Genomic DNA, 23,182 nt, shown 5'->3' on the forward strand with positions numbered 1-23,182 from the left:
AACTTTTAACTTAGATTAACTGTTCAGCTCTTTTGAAATGAATATTTAAACAGAGCTGGCCATGGTGTATTCATGGCTTCTGTTTTATGTATTTATTTATTTATCTTCTGAATTTATAATCTGTTTAAAACTAAGTGGATTAAAATAACACATAAAAAAAAATGTTTGAGCAACTGTATCATAGAAACATAGAGTATGACGGCAGATAAGGGCCGGTGGCCCAACAAGTCTGCCCACTCAAGACTAGCCCTCCTTCCCTGGGGTATCCATTTTTTTTTATTTTTTTTTTTTAAGCATAACTCTGTGGTACCCCTACCTGTTTGTCCCATCGATTCTTGAAGTCGATCACGCTACTGGCCTCGACCACCTGGTGTGGAAGACCATTCCATTGATCAATCACCCGCTCGGTGAAGAAGTATTTCCTGGTGTCTCCATGAAATCTTCCCCCCATGAGTTTCAGCGGATGCCCTCTTTTAGTTCATTTTATCTCTTACTTTCCATATGTTTGTTAATTGTTGTCTTAATTTATTTTTATATTTGCCAATGGACACTGCCCTGATATGGTTGTCAAAAGATTTTTAATCAAATACAATAAGCATTCATGTGTACTTAACAGTAGTTTAAAGATGCCATGTAATCTGTTAAGAGCAGGACATGATAAAAGTGAACGAAATAAAGATTAAGTACACTGCAAAATAGTTCAGCGCTTACATTTTTAAGGCTTGATTCTTTAATAAAATGATCTTGTGTATTCCCTTGTATCCTGCAGATGCGCACAACTCGGAAAGTGTCGGTGTGGCCAGTGGGGCTAGTGGGTGGACGACGCTATGAACGCCCCTTAGTAGAAAATGGTAAAGTTGTGGGCTGGTACACTGGCTGGAGAGCTGATAGACCATTTGCCATTGACATGGCAGGTAAGTACTAGTGTAGGCTCATTTCAATAAGCTCCATCTTAGACCACTGAATTCCTCCAATTATGCCCCTAAGTATACAGTATGCTGGTAAAATTTAATTAACCCCCTCTTTTACTAAGGTGCAATTTTACCAAGGTGCTAATCACACACTAAACACTAATGCGTGCATATTATCCTATGGACGCATTAGCGGTTAGCGCACGCGAAGATTTAGCGTGCACTAAACGCACTAAAACGCTTAGTGCACCTTGGTAAAAGAGGGCCTAAGACTACATACCACACTAAGAGGGTAATTAACTGTCTACCTATATATAAGTAGATATTTATATATTTATTTATTTATTTGGATTAATATCTAGTTCTCCTAGAAGAGCTCAGAACAGTTTATAAGTTTACAAAGGAGGCCTTCGTGCTTGCTATTTTGACCGGGAAAGTGATTTCAAAAATCTTTTCACCAGAAAATTGGCTAGTGTGCAATTATCTAAGGAGGCATAGCCCCTGATGAAACCTAGAGTGAAATGTTGGGCAGCCGTCAGGCCTTTCCTTTATAGCACCATAAGCACATCATCACTTTTTGAGCCTATAAAAATAATTTAAAAATTAATATACGTATATTATCTTATCAAGACTGATGATGAACACATCACCCCTGAAAGGGCATGAAAAATCAAGAAGTAGTGCCTTGGGTGTTTGAAGTCTGGTAGTAAAATCAACTTGATATGAGTTTGTTTTTACTTAGAATAAACACTTCCACTGAAAAGACATAATGAGCTTCCAGTCTGCTGTCTCTTTCAGTTTTTGCCAGGTACTAATGACCTGGATTGGTCACTGTGAGAACGGGCTACTGGGCTTGATGGATCATTGGTCTGACCCAGTAAGGCTATTCTTATTTTCTTATGGCTCGGGTGTGATTGTATGCAATGATCTTAAGGTGGCCAAACAGGTTGAAAAGGTGATGACAAAACTAGAAGGATGCTAGGGTGCATAGGAAGAGGTATGGCCAGTAGGAAAAAGGAGGTATTGATGCCTCTATATAAGACTGGTGAGACCTCATTTAAAATATTGTGTACAATTCTGGAGACCACACCTTCAAAAAGATATAAAAACGATGGAGTTTTGCAATTGTGTTGGACATCCAGCCACTTGGTTTTGATCTAGTGAGCTATTTGATGTCTCCGTTCTCCAACACTGTTTCACTACATGTTCTGTTTTTATGCTTTCTTCACTGCTGGTTGTATGTTCAATTCGCAATTGCTAATAAAGACATATTATAAAAAAACAAAAAACGATGGAGTTGTTCCAGAGGAAGGCTACTAAAATGGTGCGTGATCTTCATCATAAGACATATGGGGACAGAACTCAACTCATAGGTAGGAAGAAGAGAGAAAATGACCCAGAAGGCTGTATAAAAAGGAAATAGGGTAAGGTAAAGGACTTTAAGCAGAAGGATTGAGGCCGTTATTAAAAATCTGAACTCCTGGTTGCCATCAGTCAGTTGGAACTGGCCCACCAGGTTTCCTCCCCAAGCCTCTTCTACCTGGCACCTATGGAAGGTGCTATGAGAAAATATTCCAAAATCAACAAAAGAAAGACTTTAAGCTACCAAAGGAGGTGTTAAGTAGAACTGGCTTAAAAATTTCCAAACTTTTGCACTCGCCATATTCTTTTTTTAAATCTGTAAAATAACAAGTAATCATGAATTAAAGTTTGCAGAAAGATTTAACTCTGCATCATATAAACATTGTGCCTCCCTCTGTTCATGTGGGGATTCAGTGAAGCAGAAAATCTCACCAAATGTAAGCCCTACTTTACTATTCAGTGATTGTTTTTTCGCACATGACCCCACTTTTCTGCCCTGATGGTCAGCCTCTACCGATTTATGCAAATAAGGCTCCACAAGGAGTCTCTTCAGATTGGTCTGAATCCCTCATTTTCCATATGCTTTGCCTAAACATTTGCACATATATCTACTGATAAACTTCACTGCTTTCTTCCTTGCAGTTGTTTCCTTTGTATTCTTACAGATCCTAGTTTAGCCTGTGTCAAAGGAAACAAAAATGACTGTAGGATGCTAAGATCTCTGCTTGGCTTCACAAATAGCTTTTCTTGTCGCTACGCTTGTACATTTGTGAAACCAAGCAGAGAAAATCTTTGCATCCCCATTGACACAAGGCAAGCTGAAATATCCCATTAGAAATAATTCATTCTGCTCATTCCTGAATATTTACTCCAACTAATTTACCCAATTATTTCATATATGCCATATTTGGAAAACAAATGCATTGCTCTAATCATTTGGGTGAGCCATTATGTAGTGGACAACTTGACACTTGGCAGTCATTTTCATGCCTTTTTCCTATTATATAATCACAGGCCACTCTTTCTTTTATCTTCATTTTTCTCTTTTAAGAACATAAGATGATACCCAAGGAGTTGGCATCAAAACCAAGGTCAAGACATGAGAACATTTTTACAGTTTTCTGTGAAGTCTTTTGCTTTTTATTCTGCTTTGACATTTTGTTATGGGGAACCACCAATAAAGGTGTCTCGTTATAGAGAATGTCCAATTCAGCTGAGAGAAATTATCCCGCAGCGTTACCAACCTTCATTCACACTTATAATTTATTTTTCAATTATTTTTATTCACTGTTCCTCAGCGGGCCACCATGCACTCAAACTTTCTCATAGGACATGGCTTTACGCTCCCACTCCTCATTGGAACCAGCATATATTTTCTATTATACTCCTTGCGTTTTAATTATAAATAAGTTATAAATACTAAAAGTACTTAGCTTTTAGCAAGACGCTGTGCAGGGGAGTTTGTATAAATACACCGACATGTTTCGCCCGTGCAAATTGATGGGCTTTATCAAGGTTCCCACTCCCTGTAAGATATAAAACCAGAAAGCTGAGTTTCCATAGTCCATCGTCCCGACTACTATCAACAATATCACTAAGTATAATTTCTACAAAACATAATTTCATTTTCCCCTTCCTTACCTCTCATAAACATTCAACCACCATAACGTCAAAACGAAATGGCGGGCCAACGCTAAATCACGTGTTTTATAGACTCCCTCCCCCAACGTCAACCGCCCAACCATATTGTGGGCCATGACGTCAGGGGTTGGAGTGCATATCATAGTGTGATACTTAAAACTACAATACACTGAATATGTGGACCATGTAGAAGACAAATCCAGGACCAGCAGATCTTATATTAGCGATCTTATATTAACGAGGCCCACTCTAACTCATTATTAAGTCCATAAGGACTTAATAATGAGTTAGTTGGGCGGTTGACGTTGGGGGAGGGAGTTCTATAAAACACGTGATTTAGCGTTGGACCGCCATTTTGTTTTGACGCTATGGTGGTTGAATGTTTATGAGAGGTAAGGAAGGGGAAAATGAAATTATGTTTTGTAGAAATTATACTTAGTGATATTGTTGATAGTAGTCGGGACGATGGACTATGGAAACTCAGCTTTCTGGTTTTATATCTTACAGGGAGTGGGAACCTTGATAAAGCCCATCAATTTGCATGGGCGAAACATGTCGGTGTATTTATACAAACTCCCCTGCACAGCGTCTTGCTAAAAGCTAAATACTTTTAGTATTTATAACTTATTTATAATTAAAACGCAAGGAGTATAATAGAAAATATATGCTGGTTCCAATGAGGAGTGGGAGCGTAAAGCCATGTCCTATGAGAAAGTTTGAGTGCATGGTGGCCCGCTGAGGAACAGTGAATAAAAATAATTGAAAAATAAATTCTAAGTGTGAATGAAGGTTGGTAACGCTGCGGGATAATTTCTCTCAGCTGAATTGGACATTGTTTAGTCTCTTCATTCTAAGATACTTTATTATAATAGTGCTGAAGTTTACATTTCATTATAGAGAATGACACGGCGACAAATTTTTCCCCATCCCCGTAGGAACTGAATTTCCCCATACCATCCCCACGAGTTTTGTCACTATCCTTGTTCCTGTCCCATTCCTGTAAGCTCTGCCTTCATCACATAAGCCTCGGACACTTATGATTTTAAAGTGCTTGAGGCTTGTGCAGATGAGGGCGGAGCTTGCAGGAATGGGGCGGGGACAGAACCGGAAAATGAGTTCCCATGGGAACGGGGAAAAATTTGTTCCTGTGTCATTTTCTATTTCATTATTAATCATACCCCTTTACTGCCCCTTGACTGCTTTATTCTTCTCCTCCTGCAAAGGCTTTGAAGATTTTCATCCCTAATCTGCTAGGACCCCTTTGACGCAGAAAAATGACATCATCTTATAAACTTTCAGAACGGTTGAATGCTTAAAGAAAGCATAGCCTATTCCATCAAGAATTGTGTTTAACTACGTATAATATAATTGGATCTAATCACTTCTTCTAATATAAATACATTGTGCATTCATTATGAATAATCAACCTTTATAATGTTCTATTAATGTGAATGAGATATTAATTAAAATAATGCTAACACCAAACGTGAATAAATGATCAGAGTAAATAATTGGAGACAAAAAAAATTTTATAAAGCTAAAATTTGAATTCATTTTATAAAATCTAAAAATATAATGAACGAGATGCCACTTTCTTATTGATCGGACTTTATTTTGCTTTTGTGTGGAGTTAATGAACTGAATCACATGGTACTACAAGCTCTTAATCAAAGGGCAGGCTCTCTCTGAACCTCCACCAGCTTCCTGACTGAACTAGCAGCAATTTTGTGTACCATCACATCATTTAAAGAGGCACTGACATGATAAATTATTTTAAAAGTTGCTTGAGTCGCAGTTTATTCACCATGTTATGATCGAGTGTTTACTTTAGAAAGTTTATTGACCATTTAGATCTTAGCCCGACAGCAGTAATTCCATTGAAGCTAGGCGCTTCTGTGATCCCTTTTTTTGGGAGGGGGGTATCATACCTATCATCCAATAAAAACAAAACAATATACTAACAAAGTATAATAATATCATTGAGACAATAGCAATAAAAAGCCAGAGACTGTTGCATAGTTTCCCCTAGCCCTGGTACAGTTTGGAGGCACTGTTAGTTTCATGGCCTTGGTAGAATTTGAAGGGATAAAGTTGCTGTTAGTTTCACTTAGCAATGGTACAATTTTAAGACATATAATAACCATTCTGAATTTACCTGTTCCACCCTGCTCATGATATTGTAAACTTCTGTCTCCTCTCAGTCATATTTTCATCAAGTAGCAGAGCCCTAATCTCTTTAATTTTTTTTTTTTCAGGAGAACCATTCCATCTGTGTTATCATTTGTTTCTCTTCTTTGTACTTTCCCAGTATTTTAGGGGATGAGAACATAAGAATAGCCTTACTGGGTCAGACCAATGGTCCATCAAGCCCAGTAGCCCATTCTCACAGTGGCCAATCCAGGTCACTAGTACCTGGCCAAAACCCACGGAGTAGCAACATTCCAGCATCTTAAGCAATAACAAGATTCCAGAACCCCAATGAGATCAGCATTCCAGAGCTGAGATTCTGATGTCATAATGGCTCATTTCACAGTGCCTCAGAGCCAACCTCATCAGTGATGTTACAATGACTTGATTGGCCTATACTTGGCTCATGTAAGAACATAAGAACAGCCTTACTGGGTCAGCCCAATGGTCCATCAAGCCCAGTTGCCCGTTTTCACGGTGGCCAATCCAGATCCCTAGTACCTGGCCAAAACCCAAGGAGTATCAACATTCCACGCTACCGATCCAGGGCAACCAAAATTACATATAATATTCAAAAAGCAGTCATGCCCTAGAACAGTGCCTCTCAAACTTTCTTGAGCTGGGGCACACTAAAGGTAATGGCCACTGCTTAAGTCACCCAGAGGTGCGTGGATGTCAGCATGATGACATCATCACATTGACGTCCACGCATGTGCAGAGGCCCTCCAGATGGGCCCTGAGATGCCAGTAGGGGGTGCCAGCAGGGAAGAGAGCCGGAGAGAAGGAGAGACACTGGCACCAGCTGATTGCCTACAGTAGTGTTTCTCAACTACTTCAAGCTAAGAACCTCCTAAGTCTAACAAATATCAACTGAGTACCCCAACCACAGACCTCCCTAGGCCCTCCCAAGCTCTGCCCCATATCCCACCTCTTTACTAACTGTAATGCAATTTTTTCCATTCATTTTTCATATACACACAATATACACAGCAGATATACTGTATTTTTCGGTCCATAAGATGCACTTTTTCCACCCACAAAAAGGGGGTGGAAAGGGGGGGGCGTCTTATGGAGCGAAGATGACACCACCCCCCGGTACCTTTTTAAAACACCGCCCTTCCTTCCTTGTAAAAGACCTGCCCCTCAGTACCTTTTTAAGCGCCCCTTAAGCCTGGTGGTCTAGCGGTGTATGGGCCAGCAGGAGCGTGCTGTCTGTGCTGCTGCCTGGGCCTGCCCCGCTTTCAGAATGGCTGCAGTCAGTTCTCATGAGTCCCGTGAGTCAGAGTTCACCCCTCCATTTCTCCCTATTTCTCATCCCCTCCCCTATCCCTACTTCTTCCCGTAGGACAGTCATTGGAATACTTTTATGTTTCAATTGTACATAAGAACATAAGCAATGCCTCTGCTGGGTTAGACCTGGGGTCCATCGTGCCCAGCAGTCCGCTCACGCGGCGGCCCAAACAAGTCCAGGACCTGCATAGTAATCCTCTATCTATACCCCTCTATCCCCTTTTCCAACAGGAAATTGTCCAATCCTTTCTTAAACCCCAATACCGTACTCTGCCCTATTACATCCTCTGGAAGCGCATTCCAGGTGTCCACCACCCGCTGAGTAAAGAAAAACTTCCTAGCATTTGTTTTGAAGCTATCCCCTTCCAATTTTTCCGAATGCCCTCTTGTTCTAATATGTTTTGAAAATTTGAAGAATCTATCTCTCTCTACTTTCTCTATGCCCTTCATGATCTTGTAGGTCTCTATCATGTCTCCTCTGAGTCTCCGCTTTTCCAGGGAGAAGAGCCCCAGCTTCTCCAATCTGTCAGTGTATGAAAGGTTTTCCATGCCCTTAATCATTCGTGTCGCTCTCCTCTGGACCCTCTCAAGTATTGCCATATCCTTCTTAAGGTACGGTGACCAATACTGAACACAGTACTCCAGGTGCGGGCGCACCATTGCCCGATACAACGGCAGGATGACTTCTTTTGTTCTGGTCGTAATACCATTTTTAATAATACCCAACATTCTGTTTGCCTTCTTCGCGGCTGCTGCGCATTGCGCCGTTGACTTCATTGTTGTATCCACCAGTACACCCAAATCTCTTTCAAGGTTACTTTCCTCTAATACTAATCCCCCCATTTGGTAGCTGAACATCGGGTTTTTTCTCCCTATATGCATGACTTTGCATTTCCCTACATTGAATTTCATCTGCCATTTATTCGCCCACTCCTCCAGTTTGCTTAGGTCCCTTTGTAGGTCCTCACACTCTTCCGTAGTTCTAACCCTTCTACAGAGTTTAGTGTCATCCGCAAATTTTATAACTTCACATTTCATCCCCATTTCCAGGTCATTAATAAATACATTGAACAGCAGCGGTCCAAGTACAGACCCCTGCGGAACTCCGCTCGTGACTTTCCTCCAGCCCGAGTAGTGACCCTTCACTCCAACCCTCTGTCTCCTGCCTGCCAACCAGTGTTTGACCCATCTGTGTACGTCCCCTTCCACCCCGTGGTTCCACAGCTTCCTAAGTAACCGCTAATGGGGTACCTTGTCAAAGGCCTTTTGGAAGTCAAGGTAAATGATGCTCACAGATGCTGTCCTTTATCAGTGCTTCTACCATCTTGTCAAACTTACCGGCCAATTCCAAGGCAAGCAGAGGCTTCCCCCATGTCTGTCGCAACAGCAGACTATGGACTGGAAAAGCTCCTGTGGAGAAATCATATCTGAGAAGATAAGTACAGATTTTTTTTCAGTCTTTTTTGTGAAGTTTTGGAGAGATTTTTTTACTTTTATGAAGAAGTATGTGCATGATTTATGTTTTTTATTATCCAGTCAAAGGTTTTTTGAGGACAGTTATTTTTTCTAATGGTAATTTGGAAGTTTTTTTAACCTGTCCTTTTTTTACTATCAACTGGAGGAAAGAGACAAAAATAAACGGGTTTCTGCTGAGATGGTTTGCAATTCATGCAAAACTCTTTGAGGTCTCTATTTATTTTTTTGTCCAACTGGCTGTTTACCCCCTCAAAGAAGTGCAGTAAGTTTGTTTGGCACGATCTTCCCTTGCAGAAGCCATGTTGGCTCGCTTTCATCAGCCCATTTTTTTCGATGTGCTCACAGATGCTGTCCTTTATCAGTGCTTCTACCATCTTGCCTGGAACCGATGTCAAACTTACCGGCCTATAGTTTCCCGGGTCTCCTCTTGACCCCTTTTTAAAGATAGGTATAACATTTGCTATCTTCCAGTCCTCCGGAATCTCTCCAGTTTTCAAGGATAGGTTGCAAACTCGTTGGAGTATTCCCACTATCTCATTTCTTAGTTCTTTTAGTACCCTAGGGTGGATTCCGTCCGGGCCTGGTGATTTGTCGCTTTTCAATCTATCTATCTGTTGGAGGACATCCTCATGGCTCACCTCTATTGCTGACAGTTTTTCTTCTTGATCACCGTGGAAGATCACGTCGGGTTCCGGTACACTGGATGTGTCCTCGCTTGTGAAGACTGACGAGAAGAATTTGTTTAACCTGTCAGCTACCTCTTTTTGCTCCTTTATCACTCCCTTTTTATCTCCATCATCCAACGGTCCTACTTCCTCCCTCGCCGGTTTCTTCCCCTTAACATATCTGAAGAATGATTTGAAGTTTTTTGCCTCCCTGGCCAGTCTCTCTTCGTATTCTCTTTTCGCTCTCTGATTATACACCACTGGATTTGCCTTTTAGGTGATTAGACAGTATATTAAGTTTAATAAATCTGTAAACTGAACCAGGGTAGTTGAGTTTATTCTTCAATGCTAGATCTAGCCAACCCAGTCCTTCAATTCATAACCCTACTCCCACCTGCTCACCACCCCACCCTGGCCTTCCAGTTTGTCTGTCTTGACTGTTTAGATTGTAAGCTCTTTCGATCAGGGACTGTCTCCTTCATGATTCTGTACATCTGGGTAGCACTCTATAAATAATTAATAGTAGTAGTACAATGGCATACAGAAGAGTATGTGAGAAAGTCCAGTGTCCTGTAAAGTCTGTCATATTAGGGTTGTCTTGCATGGCAGCACAGAGAATGTATGCCCCCAACGTGTCTTGGGCAAAACCTGTGGGAAACAAATGCTAAGAAAAATAAAAACGGCAAAAGTGAAGAGTGGCAAAAGCAAAGTCTTTCTCTCTGCTTGCAATTAGTAATTTATCATTTTCAGTGTTGTGTGCAGGCAGTGCCTAAACTCTGGAAGCAGTCTCTGTAATTATGTGAATCAGAACTCATCAAAGTTAACAGATACTATTCAAGGTTTCTTATCGTGTGGAAGTTAGATGTACTATGTCCTTGATGATGAGAGATGAATGTGGATGTGGAAAGTAGAAGTTCCAAGGCTGGCTGAAATTAGTTGTAATATTGTTGTAGCTTCAAGATCTTCATAGCTAAATTCAAGGCTGAGTAGGCCTCAGGCGTCAATTTCATAAAAAGGAAAACAATGAACATTGTCTCCTTCACACATAAGTAGCATGGCTATGCTGCAGAGTTGCAAATCCAGAATACTTTGCAGTACAATCCATGTTGATTTGGTTCTGGCATCATCTAATATAATAAAACGCTAGACGCGCATGCGCACTCAGACCTGCGTGATCTGAAATCCCTGAGATGTATGTCCGTGGCTTTGCAGGAGTGCGCATGCGCGAGTCCCCAGCCTTACTGCTTCCCAGTACTGCTTTGCATTGCTTTCCAGCCACCAGCCTTGGACTCCCTGCTTTCCAGATCGCGGTGTACAGACCGGTAGGGCACTGGGAGCTAGGGAGAAAGCAAGGGCTCAGATTGTCTTCGTCGTCGCCTTCGCCCCTCCCCCCCAATCCCCGTTGAGCCTCCCACCCGATTTTTTCTTCTCGCGGTCTGACTGGCTACCTTAGTCCCTTGCCGCCGCCGCCGCCACCCTCTTCCCTTCCCGCGGTCGACAAACCTCTTGGCTCCAGTAGCGGCTGCAGCACTGTAAACACGCTGCTTCGCGGCCTCTACTGCCTTGATTTGCTCTTCCGTGTCTCTGATGATGTCATCAGGGACACGGAAGAGCAAATCGGGGCAGTAGAGGCCGTGAAGCAGCGTGTTTACAGTGCTGCTGTGGCCGCTGCTGGAGCCAAGAGGTTTGTCGACCGCGGGAAGGGAAGGGGGTGGCGGCGGTAGCGGCAAGGGACTAGGGGAGATGGCCAGACCGCGAGAAGAGAAAATCGGGTGCTTGAAGGACAAGGCTAGAGAATGACATGGTGAAAAAATTTGTCTCTGTGTCTGCGAGCTCAGTCCCCATCGCTGCAAATTGTCTGATCCCATCTGAAGAGACAGGGAGGAACTGGAGCGGAAGAGGGAAAGGGGCCTGCTTTGGGGGAGGGGTGTGCTTGGAGGCAGACAGCTTTGCTTGGGGGGAGACAGAAGGGGGGCCACGGAGAGACAGGGAAGAACTGGAGCTGGAGAGGGAAAGGGGTCTGCTTTGGGGAAGGGGTGTGCTTGGAGGCAGACAGCTTTGCTTGGGGGGGAGACAAAAGGGGGGCCACGGAGACACAGTCAGGGAGGAACTGGAGGGGCAGAGGGAAAGGAGTCTGTTTTGGGGGAGGGGTGTGCTGGGAGGTAGATAGCTTTTCTTGGGGGGGACACAAAATGGGGGGCCACAGAGAGACAGTCAGGGAGGAATTGGAGGGGTAGAGGGAAAGGGGTCTGCTTTGGGGGGGAGGAGTGTGCTGGGAGGCAGACAGCTTTGCTTGGGAGGGGAGACAGAAGGGCGGCCATGGAGACAATGTCAGGGAGGAATTGGAGGGGTAGAGGGAAAGGAGGCTGCTTCGGGGGGAGGGATGTGCTGGGAGGCACAGCGTTTTGCTTATGGGGGGAAGACAGAAGGGGGGCCACGGAGAGACAGTTAGGGAGGAACTGGAGGGGGAGAGGGAAAGGGGGCTGCTTTCTAGCACCCGTTAATGTAACTGGCTTAAAGACTAGTAGATATATAAAAAGGTTGGTCAGGCTATAGCTCTGAGTCTATACCATCCAAACTAATTACTGCTTAACAACTCTGAATAATTGTGTGCCCTATGCAAATTTGCTCAATTCACCGATTGCGCCCTTTCCAAATCATTAATGAATACGTTAAACAATAGCAGTTCCAGAAGAATGGGCCAACATATGACCAAAAGATGAACTGGTTAGTGAGGCTTATCAGGAGTTGAAGGAATAGCTGCCTTGGGACGCAGCAGCAGGAAGTTTAGTGAAGCAAAGATGTCAATGTGGAATCTTACCTTGGAGGCACTAGCATCAGGTGAAGTAGTCCCCACCTATGTCTAGGCCAACTTCCAGTTATAAGATCAAGTCATTCTGTGGCTGCAGGTGTGTGCCTGAAGGGGTGTGCCCAAAGGATATTTCCTCCTTGGAACTAGGTGCAACCCATGGATTTACTTCTTTGTAACTTCAAGAGCTGTAGTTTCTTGATGGGGGAGCAGTAAGGCCACAAAGCAAGGTAGGACCCTCTGGTGCTTCTTTGAGGGATCCATGGATAAATATGTTTTGATTGTAAAAGGTTATTATAACTGAAATTCTTTCAGTTTGCTTCAGTGAGCATGGAAGATAGGCCTCTTCCACTGTTCCAGTACTTCCGTAGACTTTCTGAAAGAGGACTTTTTATCAAATTGGTTCCTCTCCTCTACAGATTTTTAGCACTTGAGTCTTTTGGACTCTTTTTCTTCGAAGAGCAGTTTTGTCCTATACTTGAAAAAAAGTGGAACAGAACTGCCAGGCACAAATTCTACAGAGTAGATATTCTGTTAAGTGCACTTACTACTTGTTATTCATAATACTTTATAAATAAAATGTGTAACGATCACATCACACATATGTTATCAAAGCATTGAATATTCTTTCATAGGCAGGTAGATGTTAAGATATTTCACCTATTATACCAAGGATCCTCAGACTGCCACATGAGTAATACAACTCAATACATGAGTAATACAACTCAATAATTTCCAGTGGCAGACCAATGGAGCCAATTCATTACAGGTGTGTACTCGGGACTTATGGTCATTTAATCTTACTTTTATAGGCCTGATGGTATGTCCTACATATAATTTCGGGCATGGACATTGAATCATATAGATCACATATGAAGAATTGCAGTCTGTTCTTGATTGATAAACTGTGCCCATACCAGGATGCACCCAACTTTCACCTGAAAGCGTAAATGGGCACCATTGACAGTGACCACATTCAGTGTGACATCCTTTGGCTCTTTGACAACCACCCTTTTTCTCAACACACTTAATAATTTCACTTATATTCTTGCCCCATCTATATGAAAATATAAGTCTGTCACAGATGGTATTAATCGCTAATTTAACTATATGCCAATGATTCAATATAATTACATTACATTACATTACATTAGGGATTTCTATTCCGCCATTACCTTGCGGATTAAGTTTTGGGGTGAGGGTGGAAAATTTTTGAACAAATGCAATAGACACTGTAGTGGTCTGACATTGCTGAGTACTAGTTGAAGGCTCTGATATAACTTGAGCTTGTTTATATTGCAACAGCAATTCTCTCTGTGCATATTTAGCTCTTAAATATGCCTGCTGCAACACAAATTTTGAAACAGGTTGAAGTAGGCCGCTGTCTAGGCCTACCTCGGAATGGAGACTCCACACACTATATACTGGTTTCAATAGGTATATATTTATTAGCAAATCAGTAACAGCTTACAAGAATAAATCATTCAGCATATAGCGTAACAGATGTGATCCTCAGGCCTGAGGGTCCTCTGATGTCTGTTCTGCTTACTTCCGTTTTACAGGCCTGTTTTTATACATTTTTTGGTGGTCAACACCACGTTGGCCTAAATCACATGGTACATCTTTATTGGTTATTTTCTTATACGTCATTACATAAGTAGATTCATTTATTGGCTTATCTATTTGTGTCATCTTATATGTCTGTTCAGTCTACCGTAAGGCCTAACCCTTTCCTGCAAATGCCCTTTTCCCTTTACCATATAAGCAATTCCGAGTCTCAAATTCCTTCTCTGCTATGGTAACACATGATATATCTTGCTAAATAATATTCTTGAGAATTCTATTTTTCTGACCATGAGCTGTGTTCCTCTTTGCATAATATCCGGCCAGGTGCCATGCATCGGAATTTAAGTCTTGTTTCTTACAAGTTTTTGCTTACCATAGCTAACTCAGAAACAGAATATTTCTCAATCACTATAGGCCAGCTGGCAAGTGGGTTATGAAATATCTTTTACAGTTAATATACTGATTTATTAGAGCAAGAGGGAGGGGAGGGGGCTTTCTCTTGTGAGGTCTGGTTACTTCACCTTTATCCAAAGGACTTATCCTGCTTCACCTGTATCACACAAGGACTTTGACAAGGATTTTATGATCTTCTTCTTCTTCTTCTCATCCTCTTTTCTTTCTCATCCCCTCTTCAAAGCCCCTCCAGGTGGCTTTGACATCCGGATATTCGGTCAGAAGGTAGATTGTGTCAGTGATCATACAGCACAGGCATAGGGCCACGTACTTGAAATTGTATATGGTAAAAATGAAAAGGACAAGTGCCCACCCATACTATACTAACCCGGAACAGAGCAGCATAACATGTCACAATAAAATTATTAATACAATGTGATAATATGCAATCAATAATTAGGATAATATGCAATGTAAAAGTCAGGTAGGCACCTGGGGTATGACTGCAGAGCTTATACTAGTGTGTTAGAAACATTAGAATAAAGTACTGACGTGGTGGTGGCTCTTGGGAGGGGAAATCAGCTATTGGTGTTTCATACGGAGGTGCATCAAAATCAGCCAAGTCAAGATTATCAAAAATGTTGTGTATGGGTCTGTATAGGGGTCTCTATTTCAACATTTGGGATAGTTCGAGCAACTATGCATCTGCAGGGGTTCATAATTTAATCTGATACGTTTTAATATATTCTCCTTTTATGGCTTCATCCTGTTATGAGCATACTACATCCAAAAGGGATGGAGGGATAAATTAACAAGTTAGATTATTTCCATGCTCTTCCAAAATAGCTGGGATCAGTGCAGACTCGGCTGGGTCCAGACGCCAGGGGTGAAAGTCCAGGTAACCACATCAAATCTTACGTCATCATCCTTCAGCTGGGCTCATTACTTCTTCTTCACTGCACTTCTCCTCAGCTTAGCAGCAAGAAAGGGGATGGAAAGAATCTAACTGGAAGGGAAAATAACTAGGGAGCTATTGTGGGAGTCAAAACAGGATGAAAATGCATAAAGTCACAATCAAGAAAAACACACAAATCTTGCAATAGGGCTGTTAGAAATAATTATCAACACATGAAAAAATATATATACTAATACTGCATGAGTCCATAAAAGAGTTAAAGTGCAAATTAATAAGTCCATAATTAAAGCTGTAGAAGTTCAAGGTCATAAAGATCATCCTGTCTTTGGTAGCAACAGTCAGGAAGTCTTTGCTGGTAAGTCTAGGCGCTTTCTCTGGTAGCACAATCCTTCCTTTGGGGCTCATCCGTCATCAGGGTTTCATACGGCTGAAAATTTTTCATCGATGATATTTCAAATAGCATTAGTCCATAATTATGTAAATAAGTCATTAATTAATTAAAAGGGTGTAAACACGGATTCTCATGTAGCATACAGCTTCCTCTGATATGGCAATTGTCTTTGTGAAGTGATCCACAATTAATAAGGCAGAAATATCTGTACTCTATATATCATCTAACTTGTTTCCAACAATACCTGAGCAATATTACTAACAGGATAGGTACAGCGTTAAAAGATGACATACAAAAGAAAACAAAAACTTATCTGCTTTAATTCAGATAGGCTAAGGTCTAATATATGTAATGGCTGAATTATATTTGTCAGCCTAAGGGAATTATAGTTACAATGGCATATGATGTTCAAAGGACAGGAGTAATATGCTAAACATAAATATGAATTAGCAAAGAGTCAAACCCAAGCAAAAGGATGGCTAAGCTATAGCCTTAGACATATTAACACATAGGTTATATTGAAACATACTAAAATAAAGATGATAAACCCTAAAAATTAAAATAAAATAGGATTTATGGGAGAAATGTCCTTCCCATGGGATTCTATCGAATCATGGGTTCAATTTTGTTTGACTCACTAATATTGACTTTCACTAATATTCAATCAGCAAAAAGACCTAAACTACAATATTTTTTAATTCCAATCAATAGGACTGGACATTTCCTTCAGCAACTTATTAGAAAAGTTCTTAAGCAACAGTTAGAACCATTTTTTTAAATAAAGCCAAACGCTGATTGTATTGTATTAAACCAGAAAGTATTCCTGCGTGTATCAGAGAATATATAAGAAAAAGAGGAAGTAACATTTCTTTTACAAGTTCCAAGAAAAGGCAGAGAGAGAAAGACTGCTAGAAGTTTTTCAAAACTGTTATGATAAGTAAAGGAACAATAGTTTTTTATTTTATATTGCTAATTATATTGAGTACTCATAAATAGAAATCTAGCAAAGTCATAGTTGTTTAGCTCATAATATATTTCATTAAGGGAAAAAAACCAAATAGAACAATACACATTGCTTAAAGCTAGACAAATAATTTTTCTAACAAGAAGTGAACAACTTTTAATGGGTTAACATTATAGAATATGTTTCTCTGTTGGAACACTCAAACACTTGGCTTGGGGTTTAAGAAATAAAAAGCAGAAGTTATTCTCACTTCGGTATGTTAGCACAACATTAATTAATATTACCATTTGGGATAGGAGTGGATCATAAGAACCCTATGCAATATGTTCCAGTTATTGTAGAGACATGAATAATGAAAAAAACAAAAAGAAAATAGCTGCTGATAATTTCAAATTAAAGAAATAGAGCACTACATTTCCCAGTGTCCCTAAACACAGACACATCAACCAGGAAGTAACTATGTATGTTTGTGTAACGGAAAAAGAAGAAGAGGAAGCATAACTCATTTCTTAAACTTTGATCACAGACAAAGAATAAGGTTTGAAATCGTTGTGGTGAGTAGTGAAAAAATAAATCTTCTTTCTTTATATTGATAATTATAGAGAGCGCTCATAAATGGAAATCCACTCGTATTTCCAAAAACACTGAAGTTGACATAATAATACAACAAATAATAACTCATGTACTGGAAAACGGACCGACATTAATTGCTAGCAAGTATTAAGGTAGCGCCCCTCTTGTATAAATTTGTATTTCTTTTTTTTATTTCTTTTTTTTTTATTTAGAGTACTCATAAAAATCATTAGGTGTTTTCTTAAAGTGCACTGTTTTTTCCCTAACTCTAGAAAACAAATAATTGTTAGTAATGGGAAAAAGCGAGGTGATGGGAAACGCCCATATTAAAAATCCCAGACCTAGAAAGACAAAGGGTGCGTTTATTTTTACATTGCCAGTTATCTAGCTATTTGGTTAGACATAATCACTTGTCACGAATCCCTCCTATCTACGTACACTATCTTTCTATGAACTTCAATAATTTGCTTATATATTCACTTCATTGCCAATCTAACATAACACTTTCTATTGACTTCCGGTATTTGTCTCTTATCCCTTCTTTCCAATACTCTTTGTCTCTATATATAAAAACAATAGTGATCCTAATCTTTTCTGTAATTTTGTTCTTCTCTTTCTCAAAAACAATCCTTTATAATCCAGCAAACTTATATGAAATAAATAATTGTTTTAATGAAAGCTTATGGTAACATTGAAACACAGTTAAAATATATACTTCCTCTTTCAGTCTCATTCAATCTCATCCCCCTCACCCCCCCAGTTTTTGTTTTTTTTCTGGTTCGTGACCACAAAAGAACAGGAAACAAGAACCACGAGAGCAATGCTTTCACTTTCCCATAAAGTGCCATATATTACACAGGCCAGTACACAAGCGACAGCTAAAATGTAAAGCATAAACGGAAGAACAAAGGAAGCCATCAGACAGCATGACAAGCTGAAAATATTACAGTAAAACGCAGACTCAGAGCTGTACTAAGGCTAGAAGACCCTCTCTTGTCAGTAGCAAAAAAAAGAACCCATAAAAACAGAACTAATAAGCCAAAACCCATACAAAATAGTGACCACACATGATAATACCACTTACACTAATAAAATCCAGGAAGACAACATATCAAGCGTAAATAAAGAAAGCTTGGCAAGGTAAGATGGTATGTCAGGGAAAGCAACGTCATAAGCAAGCAGTATGGTGACATCATAAGGGGCTAGGTAACACAAAGCACAATGCAGAGAAGAAGTGTATACTTTCGGCTCAACAATGGTAGGAAATATGGGGGCAGAAGGAGGAACAGGATTGTCTAAGCAACGGCTTAACAGAAGATCGGTGACAAACCAACGGCAGATGGAATCAAGAGGGAACAGGCAAGAGAAAGAAAAACGGGCTAGAGGCACAAGACAAATAATCATGGCTAGCACTGGCAGCCAGAGAAGAATAAAACAGGGGGATTCCTAATGTCAGCAAGAGTAGCGGGAGAAATCAGATATAATGGGCATGCCTGTTCAAGATGTGGTTTCCCGAGACAGGAACACTGCAGTTTTCCCTGACTCTAGGAAACAAAATAGTCAACGCCAGTCCGTCCCGGAAACTTTACATTCTTATTTTCGGGCTCTCCATCTGCCACGGTTCTCGGAGGACTCCACGCAGTTTTTGCATGAACCCATCACTGCCTTGGAGATTGGCCAGGTGATTAAGAGTTCGCCTTTGTCTAAGGCCCCGGGGCCTGATGGTCTCTCTTCCGAGTTTTATAAGATTTTGCAGGACCATGTGGTTCCGCATTTGGAGGCTTACTTTGCTCAGGTACTGTTGGATGGGCATTTTCCGGCCCATGCCAATCGTGCCCATGTGGTGTTGATCCCCAAACCGGCTATGAATCTTGCGTCGGTGGATTCTTATCGTCCTATTTCCTTAATTAACTATGAGCTTAAATTGTTTGCAAAAATCTTAGCTATGCGTTTGTCTTCCCTCTTGCCTGAGGTTGTGCATCCGGATCAGGTCGGTTTCGTTCAGGGGCGGCAGGCGGTGTGGAACGTGCGTAAAGTTATGGCTGCTTTGGGACATTGTGTGACTTCTTCTATCCCGGCCCTCTTGATTAGTTTAGATGCCCGGAAAGCTTTTGATTGTGTCGATTGGGACTACTTGTTTTTGGCCTTGGGTAACTTTGGGCTGGGGGGTCTATTTCTGGACATGGTGCGGATTCTCTATGTTAATCCTAGTGCAGCGGTGCTGGTCAATGGTGCTGTCTCTGCTGGGTTCCAGGTGGAGCGGGGCACCCGTCAGGGGTGTCCGCTCTCTCCTCTCCTTTTTATTTTATCCCTGGAGCCCTTGTTGTATCGCATTCGGACGGACGGCTCTATTTTGGGCCTTCCGGTGGGACAGGATGAAGTGTGGTGCCTGGCTTTTGCAGATGACATTTTGTTGCTCTTGACTCAGCCCCGCCGTTCTTTTCAAAGGGTTTTACAATTAGTACAGTGCCATGGGGTGGTTTCTGGTTTTGAATTGAACTTGGACAAATCAGAGGCCTTGCCCTTTAGTGGGTATGCTTATGCGGATTGGACGTCCCCTTTTCCATTACAAAAGGTGGCGCACAGACTTAAATATTTGGGGATCTATATTACTGGTGATCTCAAAAGGGCTTATGGGGAAAATTTCAAGGTATTATTGCACAAAACCCGGGATTTATTGGCTCTCTGGACCAATTTTCCTTTAACTTTGCGGGGGAGGATAGCATTGTTTAAAATGGTTCTGTTTCCGAAATGGATTTATGTGATGCAAACTTTTCCTATGTATATTACCAATAAGGACATTGGTCTGTATCATAAAGTGTTACGTAAATTTCTTTGGAATAATAAGAAGCCCAGATTGACTTTAGCACAACTTTCCTTGCCACTGGGGAGAGGCGGTTTGGCATTGCCGGACCTACGGAAATACAATGTTGCCTGTCTCCTTCGTCACCTGGTCGACTGGATCAATAATACTGCCTATTATACTCCTGTGTCCCTGGAACAGCAACTGATGGCGCCTACACATTTGTTGTATTATCTTCATGCGAAACGACCCCATCGGATTTTTCCAACTCGTTCTCATCCTTTGTTGAAATCTATGCGCCAATGTTGGCAATGGTTATGCAAACGGATGCAGGTGCCTTTTACTTCTACAGTGCTTTTACCCTTGTGGGGAAATCGGGACTTGGATCCGGATGACTCTAAAACTTATTTGAAGACTTAGTCGACCAATGGCCTTTGTTATGTGCGGGATGTGGTGACGACACAGGGCCTTCCGGTTTCCTTCCCTGCTCTTCAGGCTCGGGGTGTAGTCCAGGCTCGGGATTGGCTTTCTTATGGTCAAGTCAGTCACTATCTGCACTCCCTGGACCGTTCTACTTTGCAGGAAGATAAGGCGGACCTGGTTTGGGAGACTTTGACCCTGTCCCGTTCGACCAGTATGAGTCTCTCCTTTCATCAGATCAGCTTGGGCAGTTTTTCGGCACCTTGGAATTATGATACGGTGGCTGATGTTTGGAATCTGGACCTTGCCTCTACTGAGCAGATCACTGGTGAGGATTTGCGTCTCCTCATGCGACATCTTCCGAGACTGACTCGCTCGGTGGTACTGCAAGAACAGCACTACAAATTCTTGTTGAGACTTTACATTTCCCCGTATAAGGCCTTGGTGACTGGTATTGCAACTCATGCTGAATGACCTAAATGCCGTGCTGCCCCTGCTGGTTTGTTGCATATGTTTTGGTCCTGTGACAGAATACAAACCTTCTGGTCTTTTGTTGGCCTTCATCTACAAACGATCTTAAAGAAACGACTTCCCCTTGGAGCGAAGGTTTTCCTTTTTTATCACTTTACCTCTTTGGGACTTTCTAGGGGTAATTCCCTGTTGCTGAAGAAGGCTTTTTTGTTATCTCGTAAATGTATCCTCTTGTTATGGAGGCAGGCCGAGGTGCCTACCCTCACAATGTGGAAAAATGAACTGTTTACTTTGCTGAAGTATGAATATTTGGATACTAAAAAGAGTGGCCCTGGTCAATGGAGGAAATTCCGAGCGGTTTGGGCTCCGGTCTGGGACAATTTGTCTCCGGGTGCCCGAAGTGCCCTTCTGAATTTCTGACACTGGAGTGCTTGGGGGATGTGGGGTGGGGTTGGGGGGGGGGTTTGGGGGGTGGGTTCTTCTTGGCTTTTGCTGAGTATCTTTTGTCTCCGTGCAGAAACCACGCGGTAGACCCTCTAGTCTGGTGTTTTACTTTGTTCCTGGTTCTTTGTATTCGGATTGTGGTTTACTTCTTTGTATACTTCTTTTCTTAATAAAAAGAAAATTTGGGAAAAAAAAAAAATGTTGATAAAATTTTACAAATTGAAAAAAAAAAAGAAAAGAAAGAAACATAGGTGGCAATATTAAAATCCTGGACCTATAAAGACAAAAAGGGTTTTTTTGTTTGTTTTTATTTTTTTTTCTTGCATTGTCACCTTGTCTATTAATTTGACATATATTTATTTCTTGTGCAAATACAGTTTCTGCTTTCTTCGTGCATTATCTTTCGCTGATCTCCAGTAATCTGTTTATAGTGTATGCGAAATCCGTCTGTGATCAAAAAACAAAAATAATGTCACCTTTATTCACCCCCCTCTTCACAGCTGTTGAAATGGAGCTCAACAGTTGTGAAATAACCTAAGAGATAGCAAATGGTGTGGTTAGTTTGGCAAGCCCCCACAGTCCACTTCTCTGGGCAGCCCACCCCTCTGGGTGGTCAATAATATACAAATCTACAGGGAGAGATTGTGATGGTAACAGGAACGGAGGAGCTTGTTTGTAGGTCAGATTAATAATGTATGTGTAAGAGGGGTTTATAGCCATGGGGCGCTTCCCCTCTGGATTCCCTTTAGAGGCTTATTAGACTACAGGAATAGATAAGAAATTAGGATGTGGAGCAGATCACCAGTGAGACGCTGACACAGAAAGTTAGTGTATGAGTCAGTGTCTGGTTGTGATCACAGACGAACAACGATGTGTGTCCCTGAACCCCTGTAGGTCATGTGCAATGACCCGGGGAAAAGATACCAGGACTCTCATGGAGAAGAGAGGCTGAGAAAGATAGATTTGAAGACATATATTTCATGGGCATTCAGTAGAGATTACTGGCATAAAGACCGTCCTCAAAAATATGCCTGAACACCAAGTATGCACCAGCTGGTACCAGGAGGAAAATTTAGGAAGAACGAGATAAAAGAAGTCAGGCATCAGTTCCCCAAAACTTATGATAATGAAGGTTCACAAAGATGCATGCTGACAGAAAATGGATATATATAGATAACAGTAATAGGTCAGAGTTAGAGATTATTTACCAAAGAGATATATATAGGTGACTGATTTCACATGGCACCAACGATGCGGATGCAGAGAAACATCAAAATGTAAGACAGTGGATTCATAGAAACATCAAAATACAATATCACTATACAATGTAATATTACAAAATGGTTAACCTGTGGACAGAAAAATGGAAGGCCAGGCGTTATCCGAGCAGAGGAAAGAATTCAACCAGCAATTGAATCAGTGTCTGTACCAAGGAAAGAGTTTGGAGAAGAAGTAAACATAAGATTTACACAGAGATAAAGTAATAACGGCCGTAAATATTGCTCCACTATATATGCTATCCTGGCTTCTTTTCTCACCAGTCTTTATGCTGGCTACTAGCACCAGTCCTTATGCTATGCTGGCTACTCTAGCACCAGTCCTTATGCTATGCTGGCTACTCTAGCACCAGTCCTTATGCTATGCTGGCTACTCTAGCACCAGTCCTTATGCTATGCTGGCTACTCTAGCACCAGTCCTTATGCTATGCTGGCTACTCTAGCACCAGTCCCTTATGCTATGCTGGCTACTCTAACACCAGTCCTTTATGCTATGCTGCCTTACCCCCTAGTTCATGTTTTCACTAACTGCAGTGTGAAGGACCAATAGGACAATTGAGGATGGGAACCCGGTCCTGGGCAAGGCAATGCAGAGAAACCGCTCCAGGGTCCAGGACCCCTCT

At 41.5% G+C, this 23,182-nt stretch overlaps 1 protein-coding gene across 1 annotated transcript in view; it reads left to right on the forward strand.

Annotated features, from left to right (window-relative positions):
• B3GAT2 (beta-1,3-glucuronyltransferase 2) overlaps positions 1 to 23,182 on the forward strand; it is a 171,349-nt gene that overhangs the window by 104,423 nt on the left and 43,744 nt on the right. Inside the window, exon 2 of the mRNA XM_033937094.1 lies at positions 770 to 914. Coding sequence (XP_033792985.1) covers positions 770 to 914 — 145 coding nt within the window. The remainder of the gene's footprint in view (positions 1 to 769; positions 915 to 23,182) is intronic.

The sequence above is a fragment of the Geotrypetes seraphini genome, chromosome 3, assembly GCF_902459505.1.
Source record: "Geotrypetes seraphini chromosome 3, aGeoSer1.1, whole genome shotgun sequence".
Lineage (NCBI taxonomy): Eukaryota > Metazoa > Chordata > Amphibia > Gymnophiona > Dermophiidae > Geotrypetes > Geotrypetes seraphini.